This window comes from Carettochelys insculpta, chromosome 10 (genome assembly GCF_033958435.1).
Source record: "Carettochelys insculpta isolate YL-2023 chromosome 10, ASM3395843v1, whole genome shotgun sequence".
Classification (NCBI taxonomy): Eukaryota; Metazoa; Chordata; order Testudines; family Carettochelyidae; genus Carettochelys; species Carettochelys insculpta.
This window is the reverse complement of record NC_134146.1, coordinates 53,632,726-53,657,596: the sequence shown is the minus strand read 5'-3', so window position 1 is coordinate 53,657,596 and position 24,871 is coordinate 53,632,726. Positions and strand designations below refer to the sequence as shown.

General features: G+C 42.4%; 1 protein-coding gene across 15 annotated transcripts in view; it reads right to left on the bottom strand.

The window, feature by feature from the left end:
• DLG1 (discs large MAGUK scaffold protein 1) overlaps positions 1-24,871 on the bottom strand; it is a 352,797-nt gene that overhangs the window by 217,914 nt on the left and 110,012 nt on the right. Inside the window, exon 1 of one of the 15 annotated variants that reach the window (XM_075004320.1) lies at positions 4,897-5,130. The exons of the other annotated variants lie outside the window; for them this stretch is intronic. Within the exon in view, the coding sequence (XP_074860421.1) occupies positions 4,897-5,130 (234 nt within the window). Of the gene's footprint in view, positions 1-4,896; positions 5,131-24,871 lie in introns of those variants that run through there. 15 annotated transcript variants of the gene reach the window in all.

Here is a 24,871-nt window from a genome sequence, read left to right as displayed (position 1 = left end):
GGGCATGCGGTACCTCATTTGGAGCTCTCTGATCTCCTTGCTGTTGAGTATGAGACCAAGACGTGTAAGCACTTGCAAACACGTTCACAATAGTTTCGAGATCTTTCTCCAAGTGGGCAAAAAAACCTGCTTTGTCAGCAGCATACAGAAGCGGCACAATAGATGTAATGGGATAAGAGGAAAGGTCCTCACCTGAACTGAAGACTGGATAAAAGAAAGGAAATAAAGGATAGAAATGAATGGTCAGTTTTCAGAATGGAAATGGCAACTAGTGGGTGTCCCATGGGGATCCTTCCTGGGAGCGCTCCTATTCAGTATACTCAAACTATTTGGAGAAAGGGGTAAAGAGTGAGGTGGTGAAATTTGCAGACAATACTGAACTGCTCAAGATAGTTAAGAACAAAGCAGACTGTGGAAAAACTTCAAAAGGACCTCACAAAACTAGGTGGCTGGGTAAAAAAGGCAGATGTCTTTCCAGGATGATAAATGCAAAGTAATGTATATTGGAAAACATAATCCCAAATACACATACAAAATGATGGGGACCAAATTAGCTATAACCACTGTGACAAGGTGAGGCTGGGGAGAAAGTACAAGAGGGAAAAAGCAGGCCTGTTTTGGGATGGCAATCAGAGTGGGAGAAGCTGGGGAGGAGGGTGCCGTAAATCAACTAGGGCCAGCTGGTCCCACTTAAGAGTGCTTTTAAAAACCCTTTCTCCAACTGGGCAGGGGGAGGGTGTGAAAGGTGACAGAAGAAAGCATAGGAGGCGAGTAGAGTGAGGAAAGGAGAGTTTTAGGAACAGCGGGGACAGCAGAGGGGAGGAGCTTCAGCAGCTAGGGGTTGGGTCCCGCCATTCAGGTGACCCCAAGACTCAACTGGAGGTTGCAAAGAACTGGTCACCTGGTGGAGCTGATCAAGGAGGGTGTTTGTGCTGCTTCTGCCACCACTATCTGGATGAGGTACCAAGGGGATTGTCTGGGGAAGCGGTACATGGAGAAGAGCTGTGGTATGAAGGGCGAAGGGAGTCATTGCTCGCCAGCAGCAGCCACACAGTGTCCCTGGGCCAGAACCTGGATGGGGTCTGGGTTCTCCCCAGATCACCATCCCCCTGCCCCAACAAGGTCAACAGGGTCCTTACAGTGGGGCCAGTAAACTGAATAGAGGCCTGGAGCCCAGGAATGAGACTAACCATACCACACCACTCAAGAGAGATCTTGGAGTCATTGTGGTAAGTTCCGTGAAAACATCCACTCAATGTGCAGCAGAAGTCAAAAAAGCACATAGAAAGTTGGGAAACATTTAAGTAAAGATAGAGAATAAGACCGAGAATATCTTACTGCATCTATATAAATCCATGGTATGCTAACATCTTGAATACTGAATACAGATATATGGTCATCTTGTCTCAAAAAAAAAAAAAAAAGACACCTTGGTTTTCAAAAAAGTTCAGAATGGGGCAACAAAACTTATTAAGGGCTTTGAATGGCTGCCATATGAGGAGAGATTAAAAAGACTGGGACTTAGTTTAGAAAAGAGGAGACCAAGGGGGCTATGATATAGGTCTATCATCAAATCATGCCATGTGTTAAGAAAGCTCATAAGGAAAAGTTATTTACTTGTTCCCGTAACACAAAAACTATGGAGTCACCAAATGGAATCATAGGTAGCAGTTTTAAAACAAACAAAAAGTAAGTATTTCTTCACACAGTGCAGTCAGCCTGTGAAACTCCTTGCCAGAGAATGTTATGAAGGTAAGGACTTTAACAGAGCTCAAAAGAGAATCAGATAAATTCAGAGGATAAATAAGGGGTCTGCAACCAAAATAGCCAGAAGAGCCAGTTTTTCAAATTCAGTTACAAAAATCAATACTTCAAGAGCCACAACGCTTGTGAATATGAGACAGTCCTTAGCAAATAATGTCAAACTGTACTGGAGATTGCAGAGTTGGAGCTCCCTAGCCAAGATCTGAGGCATCTGAGATCAGCTCAATCAAATGGAGAGTGTCCTGGAACAGAATGCCTGTGAGAACATTGCGAGACTCACACCATCATCCAAGCAATTTAAGCACTGCTGCAGCAACAATCACTACTTAATTCAGGTGATGTCTGAACTAGGAGTGGACTGATGCCAGTCACTGATGGAGGAGTCACATTCAGAGACTGGCATGGTGTATCACGTAGGCGCATGCTGCTATGTGCATTAGAATGCAAAGGCATACGCTGGCTATAGGCAGGGAGAACAGCAGAGACCTCTGCAATATGGTGCACCAATACCCTAAACCTGTCTGGAACCAGGGAACTGCTGCTGAGGTGGAACCAAGGATAGCATATCAAATCTCCCAGACCAGGGAAACCAGGGAGACCACACAAAAAGTCAGTTTCACTAGGTAGTGCTTGAGGCCCTGCAGGTCCAGGATGGATCAGAGCCAAACTCTGGCCTAAGGAACAAACAAATAACAGGAGTAAAATCCATTGCTCCCATAATCCACTGGAACCAATTCCACTGCATCTGTGTGTAGCAACCCCTCCAAGACTCTCACAAGAAGGATCCCTGAAAAGGGATAGGGAGGGAGGCAGAAATAAGTTGCAGTTTGCAAATGTGTCATTGTACTGAAGACCCACTAGACCAATGCTATAGACTCTCAAGCTGGGAGAAAAAGCAAACAGGAGGGAAAAGGGATCTGGGGAGCAGAGAGATATGGGGCCCTTGTGCATAGCCTTAAAACAGGTGTTTGCCCAAATCTTTAGACCTGGTTATCCACAACTGAGCAGGAAGTTGGGTCTATTTTTTTCAGTTGTCTCTTAAAGGCCCTGGATTTACTGTGGGGTAGATCCTGGTGGGGGAGTAGCTCCTTTAGCCCTATGTAGGCTGTGGCTTAAACCAGTTATGGACAGGACCAAGGACATATAGAAGATGAGCGTCTTGAATGTGTTATGAGAGTCCTTAAGACCATGGAGTTTTGTACCTGTTTGCTGTGCAAACAGGACCTGCCCATCAAAGGGGAATTTCTGCATGGATAGATGGACTTTTGCAGAGACACCAAAAAGGAGCAGCCACAATGCCCTTTGCATTGAAATGGCCATCATCATGGTGCAAGCAGCAGAATCTACTGCATCTGAGGCCGCCTGAAGAGCCACCCTGGCCCTCTGAAGGTGGTCTGTAGGTATTTATAACTGCTTATTTTGCCCAATCCATTCTGCCACAAACATACTGAAAAATGAGATCTAGTTACAAGACAAGTTTCATATGTTTGACAGCGAAAACATGGAAGTTTTTCATAGATTTCTGAAGTGAAAAACAAATAACTGGATTTTCCTCAAAAATTTCAAAGAATAACTATTTCACACAGTCCAAGCATAGAAGCAAACAACAGGATTAAAGGGAGTGCACACATGAAGAGTATAGGTAAGGATAACCAAATGTACTAGAATCCAGTTAATGTTTTGACAGCACGTGGAAATGTCACATTAAGATTACTGAGCTATTCTTGTTCTGTCCTATTACCAAATGGTGAGATACTAAAGTAAGTAAACAGTAAATGCCAGATTTAGCCATTTTAGGCACTAATTAATATTGTTTACTTTCTTTTTCAATATCTTAGAGGACATAAAAAGCTTTTATGCCTACTGTTACTGTCCTAAGCCAATAATAGGACCTATCAAGTTTCTCTTCTATCACCTCTCATGAAGTTAGGGTTAGAATGGTATAAAACTGAAAAAAATGAAACTTGCTCTATGATGAAAGAAACAATTAATTTTAAATAAGAAACTACATTTTAAATAAGAAACTAAAAACAGCTAGGATATTGTTTGCACTTCTGAAATAACTATGGATTTGCTATAGAGGTAAAAATTCTAAGAGCACACAGTTGGAAATATATTAAATACTTATATTTCTACATGTTTTTATAGTAACCCATGTTAAATGACAACCTAAGGAAGTTTTTGTTTTGCTTTTTTTAAATAGCTAGAAATGAGTTAATGAAAATTTAATCTAGATCATCAATGACACTAAACAATTATAATAAAGAATTGTTGAAATCTCCATACTTTCTATGTGGTGAATTTGCATTAAATATTATCCAGACATATACTCACTGTAATGCTACTACTAAGTGGAAAAATTTCATAAACTTTTCTGTTTAAGTCCCTGTCCTCCTGACCTCTCTGTAAAACATTATCTAAACATGTCATTCAAAATTCTCTTTAGCTGTGTTTCAATATGGAATCATTCTCCGACATAAGCCTGGCACTGGAAACAGTTTAAAAACAGTGGCATAGACATTTATCTTTGTAACAAAGGGTATGTTTTTGTATGTACATTTTAAAAATGACACTACTCATGTAATTTCCACAAAAAGATTTTACTATGATCTCATTTGTATATTGTTTGTGCATGAGTAAGCATACAAGTATAACTCAGCAGTTATGCTACATAATGAATGTTTTAAACCGTTTAAATCTCTGTACGTTTAACTGACATTATCCACCCTGTACATATGAATTGTCATCTTCCAATTACATTAATTTTGGACAACACCACTAATCCTAATCAAATTTTTTAACACACTGGTCACAGAATTAAACCCTAGAATACCAGATTTTTCAATGTCGCTCATTCATATTCAATATTATTTTTAATAGCTTCCATTTCAAGAGTGACTAAAAATGAGAGGGCATTTTTACATAAAGTTGAATCAGTTTAAATCCAATTTCATGCAGTAATCCTAAAGCATACTATGTTAACCTTTGCTTAAAAAAACAAAAATGAAAAATAGATACACAAACATTATTTGCAGATTATATGGAGCATGTACATATTACAATCTGCTATTTCTGAACTGTCAGCAATCATAAAATGCAGATACAAAACAATTTCAACAAGCGCTACATTACCTGGTTGGAGCTAGCAGCTACAGAAATGCAGTCAATGAAGCTGTGTCCACCAGTGAAAAACGCCAGTAGCTGCTGCCAACGAGAAGGCTCAGACTCAGCTCGTAGCTCATCTATTGAGCCCTTTTTTGCCCATTGCTTTGACTTTGGGCCTACAGAGCTATGGGTGGAGACAGTGTTGCTGCCTCGATTGGCACGAGAGTAAAGGAGCGTGTTGTTTCCAAAAATGTAATTCATCTCTGCAGCTCTGCAGGTGGTTGCCAGGCAGCCTTACTTCCCTATGAACTGCTCAGTGGTGAATGATCAGTAAAAACTGCAGCTAGAATTACAGCAGCATCATTTGATAATCAAGCAAACAATAATCTTCATAACTGATGAGGCTCATTTTTCCCTCTGTCTATCTAGAAGCACGTGTACCTTCTATACCTGTTACTCGTTTGAGAATGTACTCATTATTGCAACCAAAAATGCAATCAAACTTGATTTTCTTTTGTACTATCTTCCCTTTTAAGGTCTGCAGGGATCAAAAGCTCTTGGTCTTTTGTTAGCCGATAACCAGGAAGTGAGTCGATTAGCAGGTACAGCAGAATGCTATAAGCACTGGACTATGAAGATCCTCTGTGACTGCTGGAAAAAAAAATGCACTAGGTGGGGAAAGCCTGGATCCCAAAATTAGCAAATTTCAATCCCTGACTGTAGTCAAATCCATTGCAATCTTGTCACTGCATGAATTATAAATGTAAACTAAAGCAGAAAACATGCATGTAACTACAGTTCTTCACTAACTACCTTAGTTGAATTTTTTTAACTGAGCAAAAATAAGCTATACAAGACAACATTCCAAGAGAATGTTTACATTACCACTGATTCTTTTCTAGTTAAGCAAATACTTTGATTTAAGAAACAAGAACATAAAGAGGGTGGGGAGACGGGGAATATCCATCTTCAGCGTAGAATGACCATTTTATTCTGCAAATTTATATTTAACCTCTTTACAATGCTTTTGAGAATTATGGTTAAAGGCAGGAAACCATAAATTAGCATACTAGCACTGCACTGCTTGTAACTGATAATACACTAAAGTTTTAATCCATGTCAACAATGTGCCGTGGTTATGGCTATTTTAAAAATAGTTTCAATGTGTACTAATTCCACATCATTTTAAGAACTTAATATTTAACAAAATAATGAATATGAAACGTATTTTAATTTTCACGTTTGCTCTCCTAGTCCTTTTCTTCAAAACAGATGTTTTAAATAACTTTGAATTCACTAAAAAGTCTTCGCTGCTGCTTAGTGGGACTCAGCTGTATTACTACTACTGGATTTATCAAAACAAAAAAGCAGTCAAGTAGCACTTGGAAGACTAACAAAATAATTTATTACTATCTCTCTGTCACTACTGGATTTGTGTTTTATTCGCTCAAATTATCCTTATTAACAGAAAGAAAAGCCTAACACAATAAACAGCTAAAAGGTAATTTAGGAAAAAAAAAGTTGCCTTTGAGGATTTAACAGTTCAAAATTTTTATGGCCAGCCATAAAAGACATAGTACACCTTCTCTAATAGTGAAACTGAAATGGGCTATAAAAGAGTGGAACAAAATAATAAATGGGTTTGGTTTCACCCTAGTTTGTTTGTTTGGCTGACAGCAGAAAAGTTTACAATACATTACTACATAAAATGATTTATAATGCTACAGTCCAGTATGACAAAATATTTAAAAACTAAACCGAAACATCTGAAACCACAGCATCCTGACAAATGGTGGCTGAATCAACACAACACATTTCCAAAGCTACCAAACGTACTGAGTCAGTCCTGGGGCCAGTTTTATTCAACATCTTCATTAATGACCTAGACAAGGGGATGGACTGCACTCTCAGCAAATTCATGGATGACACAATCTAGGGAGAGAGGTAAGTATGTTGGAGGCTAATGACAGGGCCAGAGTGACCTAGACAAATTGGAAGATTGGGCCAAGAGCAATCTGACGAAGTTTAACACTGCACTTAGGACATAAGAATCCAAAAACACTGCTACACATTAGAAACTGAATGACTAAGCAGCAGTTTTGCAGAAAACGACCGGGGAATTACAAAGGGATTACAAAGAGTGGCGAAAGGTTGTTTTCAGTGATGGCAGATGACCAAATGAGGAGCAATAGTCTCAAGTTGCTGTGGAAGAATTCTAGGTTGGATATTTGGAAAAACTATTTCACCAGGAGGGTGCTGAAGCACTGGAACAGTTTATCTAGGGAGGCAGTGGAATCTCCATCCCTACAGGTTTTTAATTCCAGGCTTGACACACTCTTGACTGATTTAGTTGGGACTGGTCCTGCTTTGGACCAGTGGTGGTTGGACTCGATGACTTTGAGATCTCTTCCAACCCTACTAGTAGTAGGCGTCCTTCCATCCCGAGGGACCATGGGTTTGCGCCCCAGTTGGACTGATTTGAGCAGCGTCTTCTGTGGCTGTGCAACCCAATCCAGGAGTGGCAGTCCCTTCCACACTGTGAGCAGCCGTAGGCAGATGTCGCTCTGGTATCACAAGCACGGATCCTCCCAAGTGCTCTCCTGTCTTCCGCTTCCTTCAACCAAGGTAGTTTCACACATGACAAGAGCTTCCTTCACTCCCTGTTTCCAGGCATGCCTGTCTGAGGCGAGTGAATGCCAGGTGTTCACACAGAGAGAGCACGCTGAGGTCACGCTTGCACGTGTCCTTGTAGCACAATTTAGGTCGCCCTTTTGGCCTCTTTCCAGACACCAGTTCGCTGAAGAGGAGGTCCTTCGGTATTCAGCCATCCGTCATGCGTGAGATGTGGCCCAGCCAGCGCATAGGCCTCTGTTTGACAAGAGTGAACATGGAGGCGGTGCCTGCCCTCTCAAGCACTGCGCTATTGGGGACCTTGCCCCACCATGACATACCGAGTACGCACCTAAGGCAGCGGATGTGGAATGTGTTGAGCCGCTGCTCTTGTTTTGAGCGCAAAGTCCATGTTTCACTGCCATACAGCAGTGTGCTCAAAACACAGGCTGTGTAGACCTGCACCTTGCTGTGTACGGTGAGCTTATTGTTAGCCCATACTCTTTGCCAGCCTGGAGAAGGTTGTGGCGGCTTTTCCAATGCGCTTGTTGATCTCGCTATCAAGTGACAAGTTGTCCGAGATGGTCGAGCCTTGGTACACAAACTCATGGACGACTTCCAGTTCTTAGTCTAGCACGTTGATAGATGTCTCATTACCCACGTTTTGGCCCATCACCTGGGTCTTCTTTAAGCTGATTGTGAGGCCAAATTCCATACACGCATCTGCAAAGCGAGTTATGAGTGACTGCAGTTCCTGCTGAGTGTGAGCAGCAATAGCTGCATCGTCAGCAAAAAGGAACTCCCTTAGATTCTTCGTAAGCACCCTGGTCTTCGCTCTAAGCCTCGACAGTTTGAAGAGGTTGCCGTCCGTTCTCGTGCGGAGAGAGATGCCCTCTGTAGCAGTTCCAAAGGCACATTTGAGCAAAACTGCAAAGATGCTGCCAAACAGTGTTGGAGCCAGCACACACCCCTGCTTCACTCCGCTGAGAATCTCTCAAAGGGTTCGAATGTGGATCCGTCATATACGACGGTCCCCTTCATGCCTTCATGGAAGGCCCTAATAATGCTGAGCAGAGTTGGGGGACAGCCGATCTTAGCCAGAATAGCAAAACAGACCTTTTCTGCTGACGAGGTCAAATGCCTTGGTCAGGTCGATGAAGGCAATATACAGAGGTTTGTTCTGCTCCCTGCACTTTTCTTGTAGTTGCCTAACAGAGAAAACCACGTCTATGGTGGACCGTTCAGCTCTAAACCCACGCTGAGATTCAGGGTAGACTCTCTCCGCAAGAACACTGAGCCTCTTCAGAGCAACATGTGCAAATAAGCTTCCCCACAGTACTAAGAAGGGAGATGCCGCGATAGTTGTTACAATCGCTTTTGTCACCCTTGTTCTTGTAGACAGTAACAATGTTAGCATCCCTCATATCTTACGGTACGCTACCTTCTCTCCAGCATTGGCAAAGTATTCCATGCAGCTCTGAAACTAGAGTACTGTTGGCACATTTGAGGATTTCTGAGGGAATACCATCTTTCCCTGGGGCTTTTCCAGAAGAGCATGCTTATAGCGCGTCACTGAGCTCCTCCAAGGTGGGCTCAGCATCAAGTTCAGTCATGGTGGGCAGAGGCTCGATGGCATTCAGGGCTCTCTCTGGCGTACAACTGTGAGTAGTGTTCCACCCAGCATTCCATCTGCTTGGTTCTGTCCTTCAAGACCTCGCCTGTGGCCGACTTAAGTTGGGCAGTCTTTCTTTGTGATGGACCGACTGCCTGCTTGATCCCATCGTACATTCCTCACATGCTACCAGTGTCCGCGGCCTGCTGAATCTTGGAGCAGAGTTGGAGCCAGTAATCATTGGCACACCGGCGAGAACCTGCTGCACTTGACTCTGAACAGACAAGGGCACCTGCAGGTTCACCTCACTGAGAGAGGAGCTGTATGCAGCCACTGCCTGTCTCTTCTTCTCAATCAGGGGCGTCAGCACTTCAGTGTGGGCTTCAAAGCAATCAGCAGACTTGACTGTCTTCTTCCCAAAGGTAGATATCGCAGTATTATAGATAGCGTCCTGTAGTAGTTCCCATCTCTTGCTGATATCAGTGTCGTCCGGGCAGGGTAAGGCCTCTTCAAGTGCTTGGACAAACTCGCATACTTTTGAAAGGTCACGAGTCTTGCCAGTGTTAATGCGCGGCCTCCCTTCCTTTTTGGAGCAAAAGAATCTTCGCGGCTGGGTGTGCACCTTACTACACACGAGCAAATGGTCAGTGTCACAGTCTGCGCTGTGGTAGCTACGTGTCACCCTGACATTACCCAAATGGCTGCGTTTGGTGAGGACGAGGTCAAGCTGGTGCCAATGTTTCAACCTTGGGTGTCGCCACAAAACTTCGTGCTGGCATTTGACGTTGAAGAAGGTATTAGTTACACAGAGGTCATGTTGGGAGCAGAGTTCAAGGAGGCGCTGTCCGTTTTCATTCATCTTCCCTGTTCCAAACTGTCCCAAACAGGATGGCCAGCTGTGGCGGTCGCTGCCAACTCTGGCATTGAAGTTGCCAAGGATGAATAGCGGGCTCATGGGAGGGTACCTCACTGATGGCAATGCTAAGTTCATCACAGAACTTGTCCTTAACTTTCTGGGCAGAAGTTAAAGTAGGCGCATAGACGCTGAAGATATTGACCATGCCCACTGGTGTTTGAAGCTGGATTTTCAGCACTCTCTCAGTTCCCACATTTGGTGGTATGACTGAGTCAACTAGGCTGTTTCTGATTGCGAAGCCAATACCCTGTTCCCTGGTCTCTTCTGGAGGCTTCCCATGCCAGAAAAAGGAAAAGTCCTTCTCCCCGAGACAGCCAGAGGATGATAGCCTTGTTTCCTGCAGGGCCACGATGTCCATCCACAGTCTTCTCAGCTCGTTGTTAATGACTGCTGTCTTCCGGGGGTTACTAATGCTCTGTAGGTCTTCTGTAAGGGCTGGAGTCATGGTCCTTACATTCTATGTGCCCAGCCTGAAGGCTGGATTATTTTGGTGCTTGTTTGTTTTGTCTGGTGTAAGGTTAACGATCCACCTGTTGGTGATTCCCTAAGCCCCACACACCCAGTGGAGCAAGCAGACCATGATGAGGCAGCACCTACTTGGCTGGGGGCTGCCCAGCTCGAGGCAGGCGGTAGCTGCCCAATGAGATCCGAAGACCTCTCCCACAATCAGAAGCAACCCCTGACACCTCACTCTACGCCAACTGAGCGCAGTGGCTTAATAGCGGTAACTGCTGCTTCCCATGCTGTGTCACCGCTCAGAAAGCGATGCCGGAGTGTCCTCTCCAGGGCGCAGGCCTGGGCAAGTAAGTTTCCAACCCTATGAGTCTATGAAAAGTTTTGCCTGCTCCACGTACAAAGCAAGCACCCTCCTAATGTTCAGTACATGGAGGCACTTTTCCTCATTGGTCTTATGCGTCTTAGGGTAGAAGATGGGAAGGAAAATATTCTGACCCATGTGGAAGACAACCTTGGACAAGAACACTCCCCTGGGTACTTCTCCATGCCAGAGGGAATGGAGTGTGTGCTTGTCATTGTAGGCATCCGCCAGTGTCTGTTTTGCCAGCTCTGCACTGGAGTCATTCTCCCTACCCCTCCACTGCCCCAGCACACCTGTTTGGCACTGTATCCTAAACCAACCCAGCAAATATAGCAGTCTGCTTTATGGCCTTCTTCATGGCCTCAGGCACTGTGACCTTCTCAATAGTGCCTGTGGACACACTGTTCCTGGTACAGCCCCAGATGACCCAGTTGGTAGATGGAGCTTTAGATATGCCCTCTGGTTCCCCATCCACTGATGCTGGAGTCAGACCGCCTACCCCCATGGTGTTTGAGGAGAAGCAGATCAGCTCCAGTTGGTGGAAGTCTCCTCTTCCTTGTCCCCAGATGAGGCCACCATAGCACCCTCTCTGGTGTTCCCTCAGGATGATACTGGTTCACACCAGGACTTTTTGAAGAGGGTGGCATCTATCTTGGACTTTCGAGCTGAAGAGGTGGAGGAAGCCCCTTTCTCTCTGTTCAGAGTGGTGGGTCAGATTGCCCCAGCTAGGATGAAGCTGCCAAGAGAGCCAAAGCCCTGTGGCAGACTGCCTCTTTGCTCTCACCAATTTCAAAAAAGGATGAATGGAAATATTTAGCCCCTATGAACAGTCATGAGTATTTGTATGTTTATCCCCTCCCCACCAAGCTCTCTTGTGGTCTAAGTGAGGAACCACCAGTACAGAAAAGGCCAAGTCAACCCTGCCCTGAAGAATGAAGATTGTATATACCTTAACTCAGGTTTCCCAAACTTTATATAGTTGGGACCCATTTTTTTCCCCCAGTACCATTTTTTGCAGCCCAAATATGCACACACCCATAAAAATAAAAAATGAACACATTTCCACGATTTATTATTTATTCACAGTACTAGTACCTAGTGATAATCTGTATACTTTCTAAGGACCAGTATTTTTTTCCCCCAAGGACCAGGCTTGACGTTCCAGCTTCTTCCATTACTGGTTGAGGTTTATTTACCTTCCCAAAGAAAGACTCTAGTGTTGCCTGCTTGATACCACAAATTTTTGCAGCCAGAATCTCTCAATAGCATGTCAAGCTGTCTTTTAGGAGATGTGCAACCTTGGAAGGGCGATCAGTAAGACAATCTTGAGTCTTGACTGTGTCAATGATCTCATCAGCAAAGTTAAAAATATGGCAAATAGACTTCACTGCAAATCCTTTAACTTCTTTCTTCGTTGTTTCTTCATCTTCGTGAACGTTGTCAAACACCATCTGCTAGCATCACCAAACTCCTTTTGGGTTGTGGTCTCAATAAAACCAGAAGAGTCATTCACTGCTCCAGGATAGACTTTTTTCCCCCAAAGTTCATGCAAACACTTATTTCATCCCATGCTACATCAATGTACATCACTGCATCCACTATGGTAAAAGTTTTCTAAAGTTCCTGTATGGTTGGTTTTCCTTCACTGTCTGTATCCTTGATGAGTCTCCTGAATGGCCTACATACATAATTGGCTTTAAAATTAGTGATTACACCTTGATCCATTGCTTGGATCAGTGACATTGTATGTAGTGGTAAAAACTCAACTTTAATGCTGGAATGTAACTACTGATAATCTAAGTTACGTGCAGCAGCACTGTCTACAAGGAAAAGAATTTTGAATGCTATATTTTGCTCTTCATGTTTTTTTTTCATTTCAGGAACAAAATAATCCACAAACCAGTTACAGAATATTTGCTTTGTTATCTAAACCTTCCTCTGAGACTTCCATATGATAAGGAGACCAGACTGGACATAACTTTTCAGGGCATGAGGGTTTTCGCTATGATAAATGAGCAGGGGTTTAATTTTCTTGTCTCCTTTGGCATTGCCACTGAGCAAGAGTGTCAGGCAGTCTGGTGCATTTTTCATTAACAGAAATGTAGGTTCATTTTGGCATTTGTTTCCAATAAAGGACCGCCTCATCCACATTAAAGACTTTTCATAGATTGTACCCTCCTTCCTGAATGATCTCTGAACTTTGCCTCACACACTTTGGCTGGCTCCATGTTGGCACTCTCTGCTTCACCTTATGCTCTAACATTCTAGAACCACAGTATGACTGGAAACTGTGAAACCAGTCATGGCTAGCATTAAATGTTTCTTCTTTAGAAGTGCCTCCCATCTCCTGCTTCTCTTTATCCTTCAGGAATTCAAATAACCTCATTTCCTTCTCCTGAATGGCACTGAGACTTATCTGCATATTCTGCCTATGCAGATCATCCAGCCAGCCAGCCAACATTGTCATCGTTTCCATCACCATCCTCCTTTGCTGAGCCATCTTTACAGAAGAATGTTGTATTGTATGCTTAGCCTGTTCCATTATGTGATCAGCATTCTTGGCAATGCTATGAACCGTTCTCAGAGGTAGGTCTAGATGGCAAGCTATGTCAGCAGCCCATTCACCATTTCTGATGTGCCTTATCACATTTATTTTCACCGCAAGACTCTCACCAATATGTTGCCTCTTGCAAATAGCACTGAACTTTGCACCAACATTTGATTTCCCAGTCATGGTAAAAGATTACACAAATATATTAAGATAAATAGAAACAGAGAGGGAGCCGTGCTAGTCTATACACTAGCAAAATAAAAAGCAGTTAAGTAGCACTTTAAAGACTAGCAAAATAATTTATTAGGTGAGCTTTTGTGGGACAGACCCACTTATTTGCTAGTCTTTAAAGTGCTACTTGACTGCTTTTTGTTTTGATATTAAGATAAAGTTTGTGCACTCACAATGCATTCACTTCAAAACTTACAAACAGCGAGGAGGATGACACAAAGGATTGTGGTCCCTTGCAAATGACCTAAGCGTGGATCTGTGTTTTGTATAATGAATTTAGTTTCCTTAATTAATTGATGACATATGCAAAATGAGTTATATTAGTCACTCCTCGGTAATGGGGACCCCCATACCAGTGGCAGTCAAAAACTACACAGTGCTGAAGTTGGCAGCACTGGCACAGAGATGTCTTGTATGGCCTTGTTTCATCTGGATGCTCTGGGAAGGCTTCAGGTAACTGCCCTGTTCCACATGCACCAATGTTTTGACAGACAAGTGATCTGTCCCATGGTCCTGTGTGTATGTCATCTTTTCTTTATATGGGGCTGCTGACTTGTCCTTTACAGCCTTCTTGAACTACTTAGTTGGCACCACAAAAGATGCCCGGCGCCAGCTTCATGGTGCCTGGGAAGCACTCCAAACCAAGCAACCACTTGGTCCAAGTCAGGGTGATCATGGGGATTGACCATGGACTCCATTAGTAGGGCCTTTAACCAGATCACTCTGTCTTTAAATGTTCTAGGAGGAAATGCTCTACAGATCCATCACGTCTCAGAGTATGGGTTTCTACAAGACAATGAAAGCAGTCTGTGGGGGGTCACCAAATTGGCATGGGTCTGTGGCAGCTAGCACATACATTAAAACCAAAGGAGTGGGCCATGTGCCCCATCCCTGGACTAAGTCCATACTTGAGGATTAACTAAGTACACTTATTTACAAGAAATTACCAACTAGAGGAAAATTATTTGCAACTGAATAGGCTACTAAAGCTAAAGACTAAGCAAAAGCTGGAGCAGACAGTTCCCAACACTGGTGGCAGGAAGGAACCGTGGGATGAGTGGGCCAGGAAGTGCCCTATTATGTGAGGCATGTGCATGCCACTCTAGGGTGCGCTGGATCTGGTCCCTTCTGGATACTGCTGAGAGAATCTTTAAGCCCCGGTGAGCAAGCACTCGAAGAACTGGGCAAGATGGATGCCCATCCTTTGTATAGATATCTTCCATGTTGCAAGACGGAGTATTCCCAGAGTATGTTGCGGGAACCTCTCTGATGGTTTAGACATAAGGTCTGAAGACCAGTGTGTGGTCAGAATCCAGAAGCACACTCCCCTCTTTCTTGTGATGTCGTATATGGCCATGGCACTGATTTGTACAGATGCTCACAAATCATGGTGCAGGGATGCACAGAAGCCAATGAGGACCCACCATGCCACTCTGAGATCAAGTATGTTGATATGGAATCTGGAGTCCTGAGTATTTTACCTACTGCACACTTTGGAGACCCTGGCAACATGAACCCAGTCCTGACTAGCAGTATCATTACATTAATTATTGTGCTATTAGGAGAGGAAGGAACTCCTCTGATGACTTTGTCTCTGTTCTCCCACAAACTAAGTTCCTAAAATATTCAGAGATATACCAGAAGATGTCTCATTCACATGTGAGCAAAAGGTGCGACACAGGCAATTAAGGGTAGCTCTGATTAGATGCATATAGATGTTTGGCTGCATGTGTGTTTGTACTTTCTTTACATGCACAGTGCTGGGGTGGCAGACATCTGGAATTGCAGACCTTGAACAAACTGGCCAATGACCACAAGATCCAGTAAGAGATGAAAGCATCCTACCAGGCTTACTGTCAATGAAGCACAATATTAGTATCCCACAGACTATCAGACAAGTAATACATGTATGTCTGTAATAATGGGCGAGCTCAGTGAATGGCAGAACTTTCCATTGCTTCTTAGGCCAGACAAAGATACTGCCTCTGAGATACATATTTATACCTTGGTATAAGCAAATTACTACTGGCCCTCTGACATGATTAGTTCCTACCCTCTGGTGTGTCTATCACTGATCTGTAACATGGTTGCTTTATGAAGACACTACTGAGAGTATCAATTCAAGGCAAATTGCTTAGAGCCGAGGCTGCCACAGCTCAATACTGGGGTTTCTCAACTATAAGGCACAAAAACCAGAAAAAGTATAAGTTGAAACTCTTTCATCTGGCACCCTGGGACCTGACCAGTGCTGGATGACAGAATTTGCTGGAACATGTGAGGTTAATATTGTCTAGCACATTACCAACACTTCCATTGCTTACTGGACTCTTAGAAGACACTTAGGAGTAAATTACAGCTGTGTAACAGCACGGAACACAGAGCCAGGACTGGTGGCTGTAAATAAACTTCACGAAACCACAGGAAACTTGGCCACCCCAATGATAAGTGGTCATTCGGCTAACTAAAATCATACTAACAGAGAGGCAGCTGTGTTAGTCTGTACTCCAACAAAACAAAAGAGTAAAAATGGAGTACTTTAAAGACTAACAAAATGATATATTTATTTCACAGCCTGCATCCTACCATCAATCTCAGCCTTGACTATTCCACATGAGAAATACATTTCCTGGACACCACGGTACAAATCACTGATGGCCACAGGCACCAACCTCTACCAGAAATGCACTGAATGCTACACTTACCTACATGCCTCCAGCTTCCATCCAGCTCACACCACACGATCCATCATCTACAGTCAAGCCCTTAGATACAATCCCATCTGTTCTGACCTTACTGACAGAGACCAAAAACCACAAGACCTCTACCAAGCATTTATAAAACTGAATTACCCACCATTACCTATAGCCTCCAACTCAAACCCCTGCAATGCATCATTAAAAGAGGTTTGTGAGTTAAAGTACGTATTCAAATTCGACACTAACATGTGACATGAACAGACATCAACTACTTCACGCATTACAAGGGAACTGCTTCCTTCCTTTGATGCTCATAATTATCTCAGACAGGACAATTAACATCCCCCCCCTCACCTCTCACTCCTTCCTTCAATCCTATTTGTCAGTTTTTATTGGGTTTTTTTTTTTTTGTCTTCTGTACTTATAAGTGACAGTCTGTACTAGAAATGAAATTGATCTCATGAAGTGGGTCTGTCCCACAAAAGCTCATCACTTAATAAATCATTTTGTTAGTGAAATGTTACATTTCTGCTGCTTTGTTTTGTTAAAATCATACTAGATTACAGATGCTGCCAGATGAGAGAGTTCCAGATTACAGAAGTTCAACCTGTTCTTCAAATACTCCAGTTCTCCTGTATCACTATCAATAGCACTCCTTAAGCAGACTGGCAATTTTGAAAGCCAGTCTCATCAAATAAGGCTCTTCAGATCCCAAAAAACCAGATACATTCCCAGATCAATTTATAACTTACAACTTACCCAAAAATACAGGCTTATAACCAATTTTTACTAACTACACTAAAATTTATTTAAAAATAAAAGAGTATTTGTTAAAAGATCGATATACAGCCACCCACAAGTTCAATTCTTTGAGGTTCAGATATATAATAGGAGATGGCGATCTTGTAGATTCAAAAGGCACTTTTAGAAATCTAACTATCCATCCTTTGGAGGATATACTGGAATCTCAATACCTATGAATATAACTGCATGAAAGCTTAAGCAGATCTGATGTATTAAGTCAATGTCCATTATAGAGGCAACAGGATACAATTTCTTATGGCTTACAGCTTTTGCCATGAGCATCCAAGCATAGATAAACAGGATCATGACCCAAGGACCTTTTACACAATCTGGGTAAACACAGTTTTGATCTAACCTTCTGTTTCCCAAAATATGCTGGTAATTAAAGTAATTTATCCATTAAGCAGTGTATCAAAAACTGAGCATGACATTATTTCCCCCAAAATTCATCTAAATGTTAATATCCCCTTTTTGATCTTTCAATCAGCCGTTATAGTGATAAATAGGAACCCTCTATTCACATGGTATGTGTTCACTTGTATCTTAGAGATAACCAAGTATTACCTCTAATTTCTAACAATACAGGTTTGAATTTCAAAGTTCTAGCCTAACTGAATTGAATGGCCTTAATTACTATTTACACAAGTGTTCCACTTGCCTCTACAGGTTGACTTTAGTTCATTTAACCCTTTTTGGCCATACGTCCTGCTTGGCATAACATTTGTTGCAAATATTTCTTATTAACAATATTTTATGATCATATTATAATCAGACAATGTCACACCATTGCCTTGCACTTGGTTCAATCAACCGTCATCCTGATCTTATCTTTTAGAAAGGGTCAGTGTGTTCCTGTTATCTTGGAGATGTTCTCCTACTATTCTGAATATGGGGATGTGTTTGCCCAGTACCTTTTTGACCAGCAGTACTTAGAAATGTGTATTTCTACAATATCCGCCCTGTTCTTGCCTTTCTATATGCAGTACGTGCCTCAAACGCAAGAGCTTACATCTTGGGCTCTTTTTCTTCTACAGTAGTAAAACAAAGAATGTACAGAAAACTGGTGTGGTTTGTACTGATTGTTTCTTGAGCATTATTAGGAATCTTTCCTTTAAGGCAAAGACTTCAGTGGCATCCAGGACTGATCCAATGTGTAGACTGAAGGGTGGATTTCTCCCAGCTGTTTAACAGTCCCAGAGATTGCAGGAGCTGGCACGTGTAAGGAAGTATATGAAAGAAATTCCAGTGAGAACTGGAATTTATGAAGCAGTCATCCAAATACAGATTAAAAAAAATAACCTTTGACTTCTAAGTTGTGCAGCTATCACCAAAAGGCACTTTGTAAATACTTGGTGCTGTACACAAAGCAAATGGAAAGATTTGGAACTACTAGTGACTTGCCCCTATGCAGAATTTGAGGTATTTTAATGCTGGTGTATACGACTGCCAGATAAAAAACTAGCTCTCTTTAAATCCAGAGCCACATACCAATTCCCTTGGGACAGGAAAAGGAAATGATGTCCTTTAACATGAGCATCCTCAACCTGAATGCTTATGACTTATTATGTTTCTAATATTAAGGATTGGTCTAAAACGACTGCTGTTGAGGGGCAAGAATTAAAAAATAGGAACTGCCCCCTCTTCCCTCTTCTATGGCCCACATTTACAGGAGGAAATCCACTTCCTCTAATAGGATTCTCTCATTAGATGGATCTCTGAACAGGGAGGGAGAAGCTGAGGGAAACAAGGTACCCTGGTGAATTCTATCAAATAAATGTCATGGATGGTGTCCACCACTCAACGATCAGAAGTAATCCTGCAGCAGGTACCATCTGCATAGAAGAAAGAAGGTCACGAATGGTAGATGAATAGCTGACTTGAGAAAGCAAGCCACGCTCCACCTCTTGCATGCCCATCTGGCCACTGACTCCTGCCCTGCACTCTCCCCAGAAATGGCTGCTGGCCCCTGCCCAAGGCTAGCACTTCCCACACAACACCCAGGGAGCAGGCAGGCGGCCACACTACACCAGCCCCTGGGAGCAACCAGACAGCTCTGTGGTAGCCCCAGCCTTTCTAGCTGGCCAGATCACTGGTCAGCCGGACAGCCACACAGACCCAAGCCTTCCTCGCCAGCCAGAGCAGATCCAGATCACCCAGTGTTTTTAGGAAGGCAATACCTTCCCTTGCCCATAGATAAGGTCCAAAGACTGAAAACAAAATGTATGCAGTAAACCCTCGATTTAATGGACTAATGGGAGGGAGGGATGTCAGTTAATGCCAAAAATCCATTAAATTCAAATGGTTTACTGTATGATGATGCACTGACCTTTCCAGCCCATAACTCACTCCTGTCCTCTGTCACTCTCTTCCATTCGACCCTCCTGCCCCATTCTTCCCTCACACTCCATCTCCCTTCTCCCACCTCCTCCAGCCTGGGCGGCTCCAGTCCTCCAGCGCTGGTAGCAGTGGCTCTGATGGCTCCCTGCCAGTCACTTTCTTTGCGGGGGGTGGGTGGGATGGGGATGATCCTGTCCTTTCATTCTGCTTCCAATAAAAGATGGCAACAGTTTTAGGAAAGGAAGACCACTCATACCGCCACTGAGGCAGCATGCTCTTTTGCAGAAAGAAAAAGTGTTTTAAGAAATGTAATGTTAAATAACCTAACAAGGAGGAAAACAGAGTAAGGCCTGAAAATCAGCCAGTAATGTATAAGGCTTTCATCTTCTCTAAAATTATGGTTTCTTTCATTAAAGATGAGTGCCTTTAAAAGGGATGTCTTCAATTTTCATTTGTGACTCAGGAATGATCCAATGTACTTTAACCAGGAGGTACCACCATAACCACTGTGGCAATACTCCAGCCCAGCCACCTGGGTCCTACACTTCTACGTGGTTATTGTATGCCTCAGATGCTTGCTGTGACCTTACAAGCTGCCTCTTACCTTCTTTTCTAGAGGCCAGGCTTTCAGTTTACTGAGGAATCCTCATCATTGGCACAGTCAAAGGATTGGGGTAAAATCCCTCTCTAATCCCGCCCCCACTTTCCACAAGCAGACTCTGAAGTGTGGTGAGGGCTGGGGGAAAACCCAGGCTCACATACTACTCTAGGTTTCTCACACAGGGACCTTAAGTAATGGCAACTAATGGGGTTTTTCCTAGCCTTAATACAGCAGTCTGAGTGAATCTTCTTTCCTTCAGCCCCAGAACTCTTCCTCCTCTTGATCCTTAACTCAGTTCCTTTCCCCCTCCTTACACTACTTCAATAGCATTCAAACACGACACAAAATCACGCCAAAGTAACATGATTATAGTAAAGAAATGGCATCACAACGAGACATAAATCTAATAGAAGGTATTTTCACCACAAGAGTCTGCTTGCTTTGAACTTTACTGCTAACATGCTGGGTATTCCTCTGTAGATCAAAAACAGTCATCTAAATCAATGTAACAGATGTCAAACACAATTGTGTTTCACCAGTGATTATTTTGACCATTTCAAAATGTTTTTTACTGAACTTTTCATTTGAACTTTTGCAAATGTTCCTATCCTAAGGTTTTTAAAGTTAAGTTTACAGATGATGCCAAGCTGGGAGGGGCTGCAACTGCTTTGGAGGATAGGGTCAAAATTCAAAAGGATCTGGATAAATTGGAGAAATGGTCTGAGGTAAACAGGATGAAGTTTAATAAAGACAAATGCAAAGTGCTCCACTTAGGAAGGAACAATCAGTTTCACACACACAGAATGGAAAGCGACTGTCTAGGAAGGAGTAGGGCAGAAAGGGATCTAGGGGTTATAGTGGACTACAAGTTAAATGAGTCAATAGTGTGATGCTGTTGCAAAAAAGCAAACGTGATTCTGGGATGCATTAACAGGTGTGTTGTGAACAAGACACAAGAAGTCATTCTTCTGCTCTACTCTGCGCTCGTTAGGCCGCAGTTGGAGTACTGTGTCCAGTTCTGGGCGCTGCATTTCAAGAAAGATGTGGAGAAATTGGAAAGGGTCCAGAAAAGACCAACAAGAATGATCAAAGGTCTAGAGAACATGACCTATGAACAAAGGCTGAAAGAACCAGGCTTGTTTAGTTTGGAAAAAAGAAGATTAAGGGGGGACATGATAGTGGGTTTCAAGTATCTAAAAGGGTATCATAAGGAGGAGGGAGAAAAGTTATTGTTCTTGGCCTCTGAAGACAGAGCAGGAAGCAATGGGCTTAAACTGCAGCAAGGCAGGTTTAGGTTGGACATCAGGAAAAGATCCTAACTGTGGTGGTCAAACACTGGAGTAAATTGCCTAGGGAGGTTGCGGAATCTCCATCTCTAGAGATATTTAAGAACAGGTTAGATAAATATCCATCAGGGATGGTCTAGACAGTACTTGGTCCTGCCATGAGGGCAGGGGTCTGGACTTGATGACCTCTCAAGGTCCCTTCCAGTCCTAGCATTCTATGATTCTCCTTACTATTCTTCAGATATCTGCCATAGATCTCTTCTGGCAATAACTAATTGTTGCTGCTTATTTTTTTTCTCATAAGTGGAAACAAATACATTCAATTTACTGAAAAGAGTAAATCCTAATTCATGCATTTCATTTAGCTATTACAGTAAGGGATATAGACATCCTCTATTGTAGCAGCACCATCTAGTGGTTGATCTCTGAAAATGTACTGATATAAGGAGCACTGAAGTCAATTTCATGTAATTAAATTTTCTATTCTAGCCATTTTCAGTATTTTCCTAAGGTTTTCCTTATTTTTCATATTTCTATAAAAAGAAATGTTTCAGGAGTCTCCTCTTACAAAACTATAAAGAGAAAAGCGTTTTTGCAACTTGCCATGTCCCCTTTGTTTTATTTTCTTGGAGAGTATGTATTATTCCAGTATTTGTCCACCAGATTACAATAGTTTGAATTAAAATGGTTGCCATGACAAAGTAAGATTTTGAAAAAAAGAAGTTTTTCTAGTTAATTTTAATCTCCTTCTTCCCACTGCTTTGCAGATACCCCTATTTCCTTCTGTGATTCTTCTGCAACTCAGGTAAGCTTCTTCCTCATAACTCCGCCATTCATTCAGGTTTAAAGGTTCTCTGACCACTGAGATAAAAGAGGACAACTCTCTCCTATGGGAAGAATTAGTTAATCCTCAGATCTAAAAAGTTATGAAGGGTTTAAGGATGCTGTGAGGTTCTCCCTTATGACAGCCAAACCTGTTCAAGAAGTTGATACATCACAAGACTAAGTCTTCAATACCTATGTTCGAAAGATTTTCAAAGATGCAAAGGGCAGGTCAGCTCTTGTTGAAAGTCAACTGGCCTCTAAGTCCCACTTGTGCCTTTCAAGATCCTCCTGTTCTCACCTTCCCTTTAGGTTGTTTGTTATTGTTTTTTAAAACCATTTCTACTATACCCAGACAGGAGAATCTGGTAAAGAAATAGACAATGGATGCTTCACCTTGTGGGAAGTATGCTCACCCACAAATATCTTGTCAGTCATCATGGTGCCTCTGCAGAGGGGAATTAAGTATATTGACCCAGCTGAAGCCACTCTTGCTACCTGAACAACTGGGTCAATGCTTGGGTGCTATGATACAAGGTCTGATTGATGTCCAAGTTGAGAATGTGACAAGATGGCATTCTTTACATCAGATACAGAGGAGCCCACCCATCCCAGCACAGGCTGAATAATTAGCGCTCGCTATTTTAACAATATGACTGTATATAAACCAATCTGAACCCATAATCATTGGCATCAGTGGCATTTTATCTAAGGGACTCAAATGTGGTTGGTTAGGGGCTTTTCTTCTGAAGTTTTTGTGTGATTTTTACTTACAAAGGAATTACATGCTGCTCCAATCCACCTCTGATAAAGCATAGAAAAAAATAAAGCAGCAGAATTGAGAGGATAGTTAATCAAAACATGTTAAAAATCACTATTCAATGCCATACAACAGCAGAATTATGAACTGACCAGTCCACCACACCCCTCATTTGGAACTGGTACTATGAAATAAAGCAACAGAAAAGTCCAAAATAAATTAAATAAATACAATACTATGTTAAATGCAAACTACTAAAAATAAAGTTTGTTTGTTTTTTTTTTAAAGACAAGGTAAGCAGACTTTCAGTGCTTGTTTTGTTTTAACTAAGATGGTTAAAAGTAGCATTTTATTCTGCAGAGTAAAGTTTCACAGCTGTATTAAGTCAGTTGTTCAAATGTAAACTTTTGAAAGAACCACCATAATGTTTTGTTCATCACTAGAAACATTGCAGAGTTATGAACAACCTTCATAAGGCGCATGTAACTCTGAAATTCTACTGTAATTGACTCATGCATGTAATGTTAAATGACAGTCAAAAAGAGAGCTTAGGAACGGGAGCCCAAAACACAGAAAGTTACCCATCCCACTCCATCAATGCTTACCTAAATTCCCAGGCATCAAAAATCTTCAAAAAAGAAATGGGAACTCACTTTAAATATATGCTGACATTTCACTTAAAGAGGAGAGCCTGTGGTACAAATTTAGCAACCCTCAGAGTACCACTAAGTGCCCAATAAACATACTGATGACGCATGCTTAAGACTGTATGTGCTCTTTCTGGTATTTTGGATTACTAATATCCCTGGAAGGCAATCATGATAACTTTTCCCCCAACATCTCAGATCGTACACATTACAAATGCAGTTCAGAGTACAACTTCTATTGTACACTCCAACATGAATGCAGGGGACTGGACTAGATGACCTTTCAAGATCTCTTCCAGTTGTATGATTCTGCGTGATGTGGTTCCTGAACCAAAACTTTCTGGTAGGTATTCAAATACTAGTGTTATCAAACATTATAAGCAGATTTATTAAAAACGCAGTCTGAGCAATTAATACTGGATAAATTCTGTCACCTGCAAAGAAGCTCTTACAGATGCAGTGAGCAACAGGAGAGGGGGAAAAAGGAAAATACTAGCTACTCACTATGGCAATCATCTCTCAACTGTGTCCCCCTACAGCAACCTCGACCCTCTTCCCAGGGGTTTCTCTTCACCGCTTCCTCAATTTGGTACTGCAAAGTGGCATTGTAGTTTGTTTCCTATTAGTAAGTCGAGTATTTCCAAACTAATAGTAGTAAGAGTTACTAGACCAATTGTTAAAGTAAAAACAACAAGAAAGATTCTTAATCTAGATTTCTGTAGCTTTATAATGGCAGTGTTTTCTAAGCAAATATAGCATTCTTTCAGATGTACTTGTACCGTCAAAGTAGACTAGTCGACCACCTTTACAGAGAGGAAAGAATAATCCACTGAGTATAATGAAACAAGGACAGATATTGTTAAAAACTTAGAACTCATTTGATGATCTTGTCACATCACTGAATGGGGAACTGCTCCCCCTGTATATTCAATCAAGAGGTCACTATATCCCACCCTCCTCCCCCACCAACACCTCAGCCTCACCACACTGCCCCCAGACCTGCACCTACCAAGCCGACTTCCACTTCCCCCAACTTCAAAGTGCTGAACTTCCTGTAGCTGGGGGCAAGTTTCTGGGGGAACTCTGTCCTCCACACCATTCTTCCCCCCACCGGAACACACACAACTGGGACCAGTTTCAGAGGGGTAGCTGTGCTAGTCTGTACCCACAAAAACAATGAAGTACTGTGGCAACGTATAGACTAACAGATGTCTGACAAAGCGGGTCTTCGCCCACAAAACCTTATGCTCTACTAAATCTGTTAGTCTATAAGGTACCATAGGACTTCTCATTGTTTTTACAGCTGGGTGCA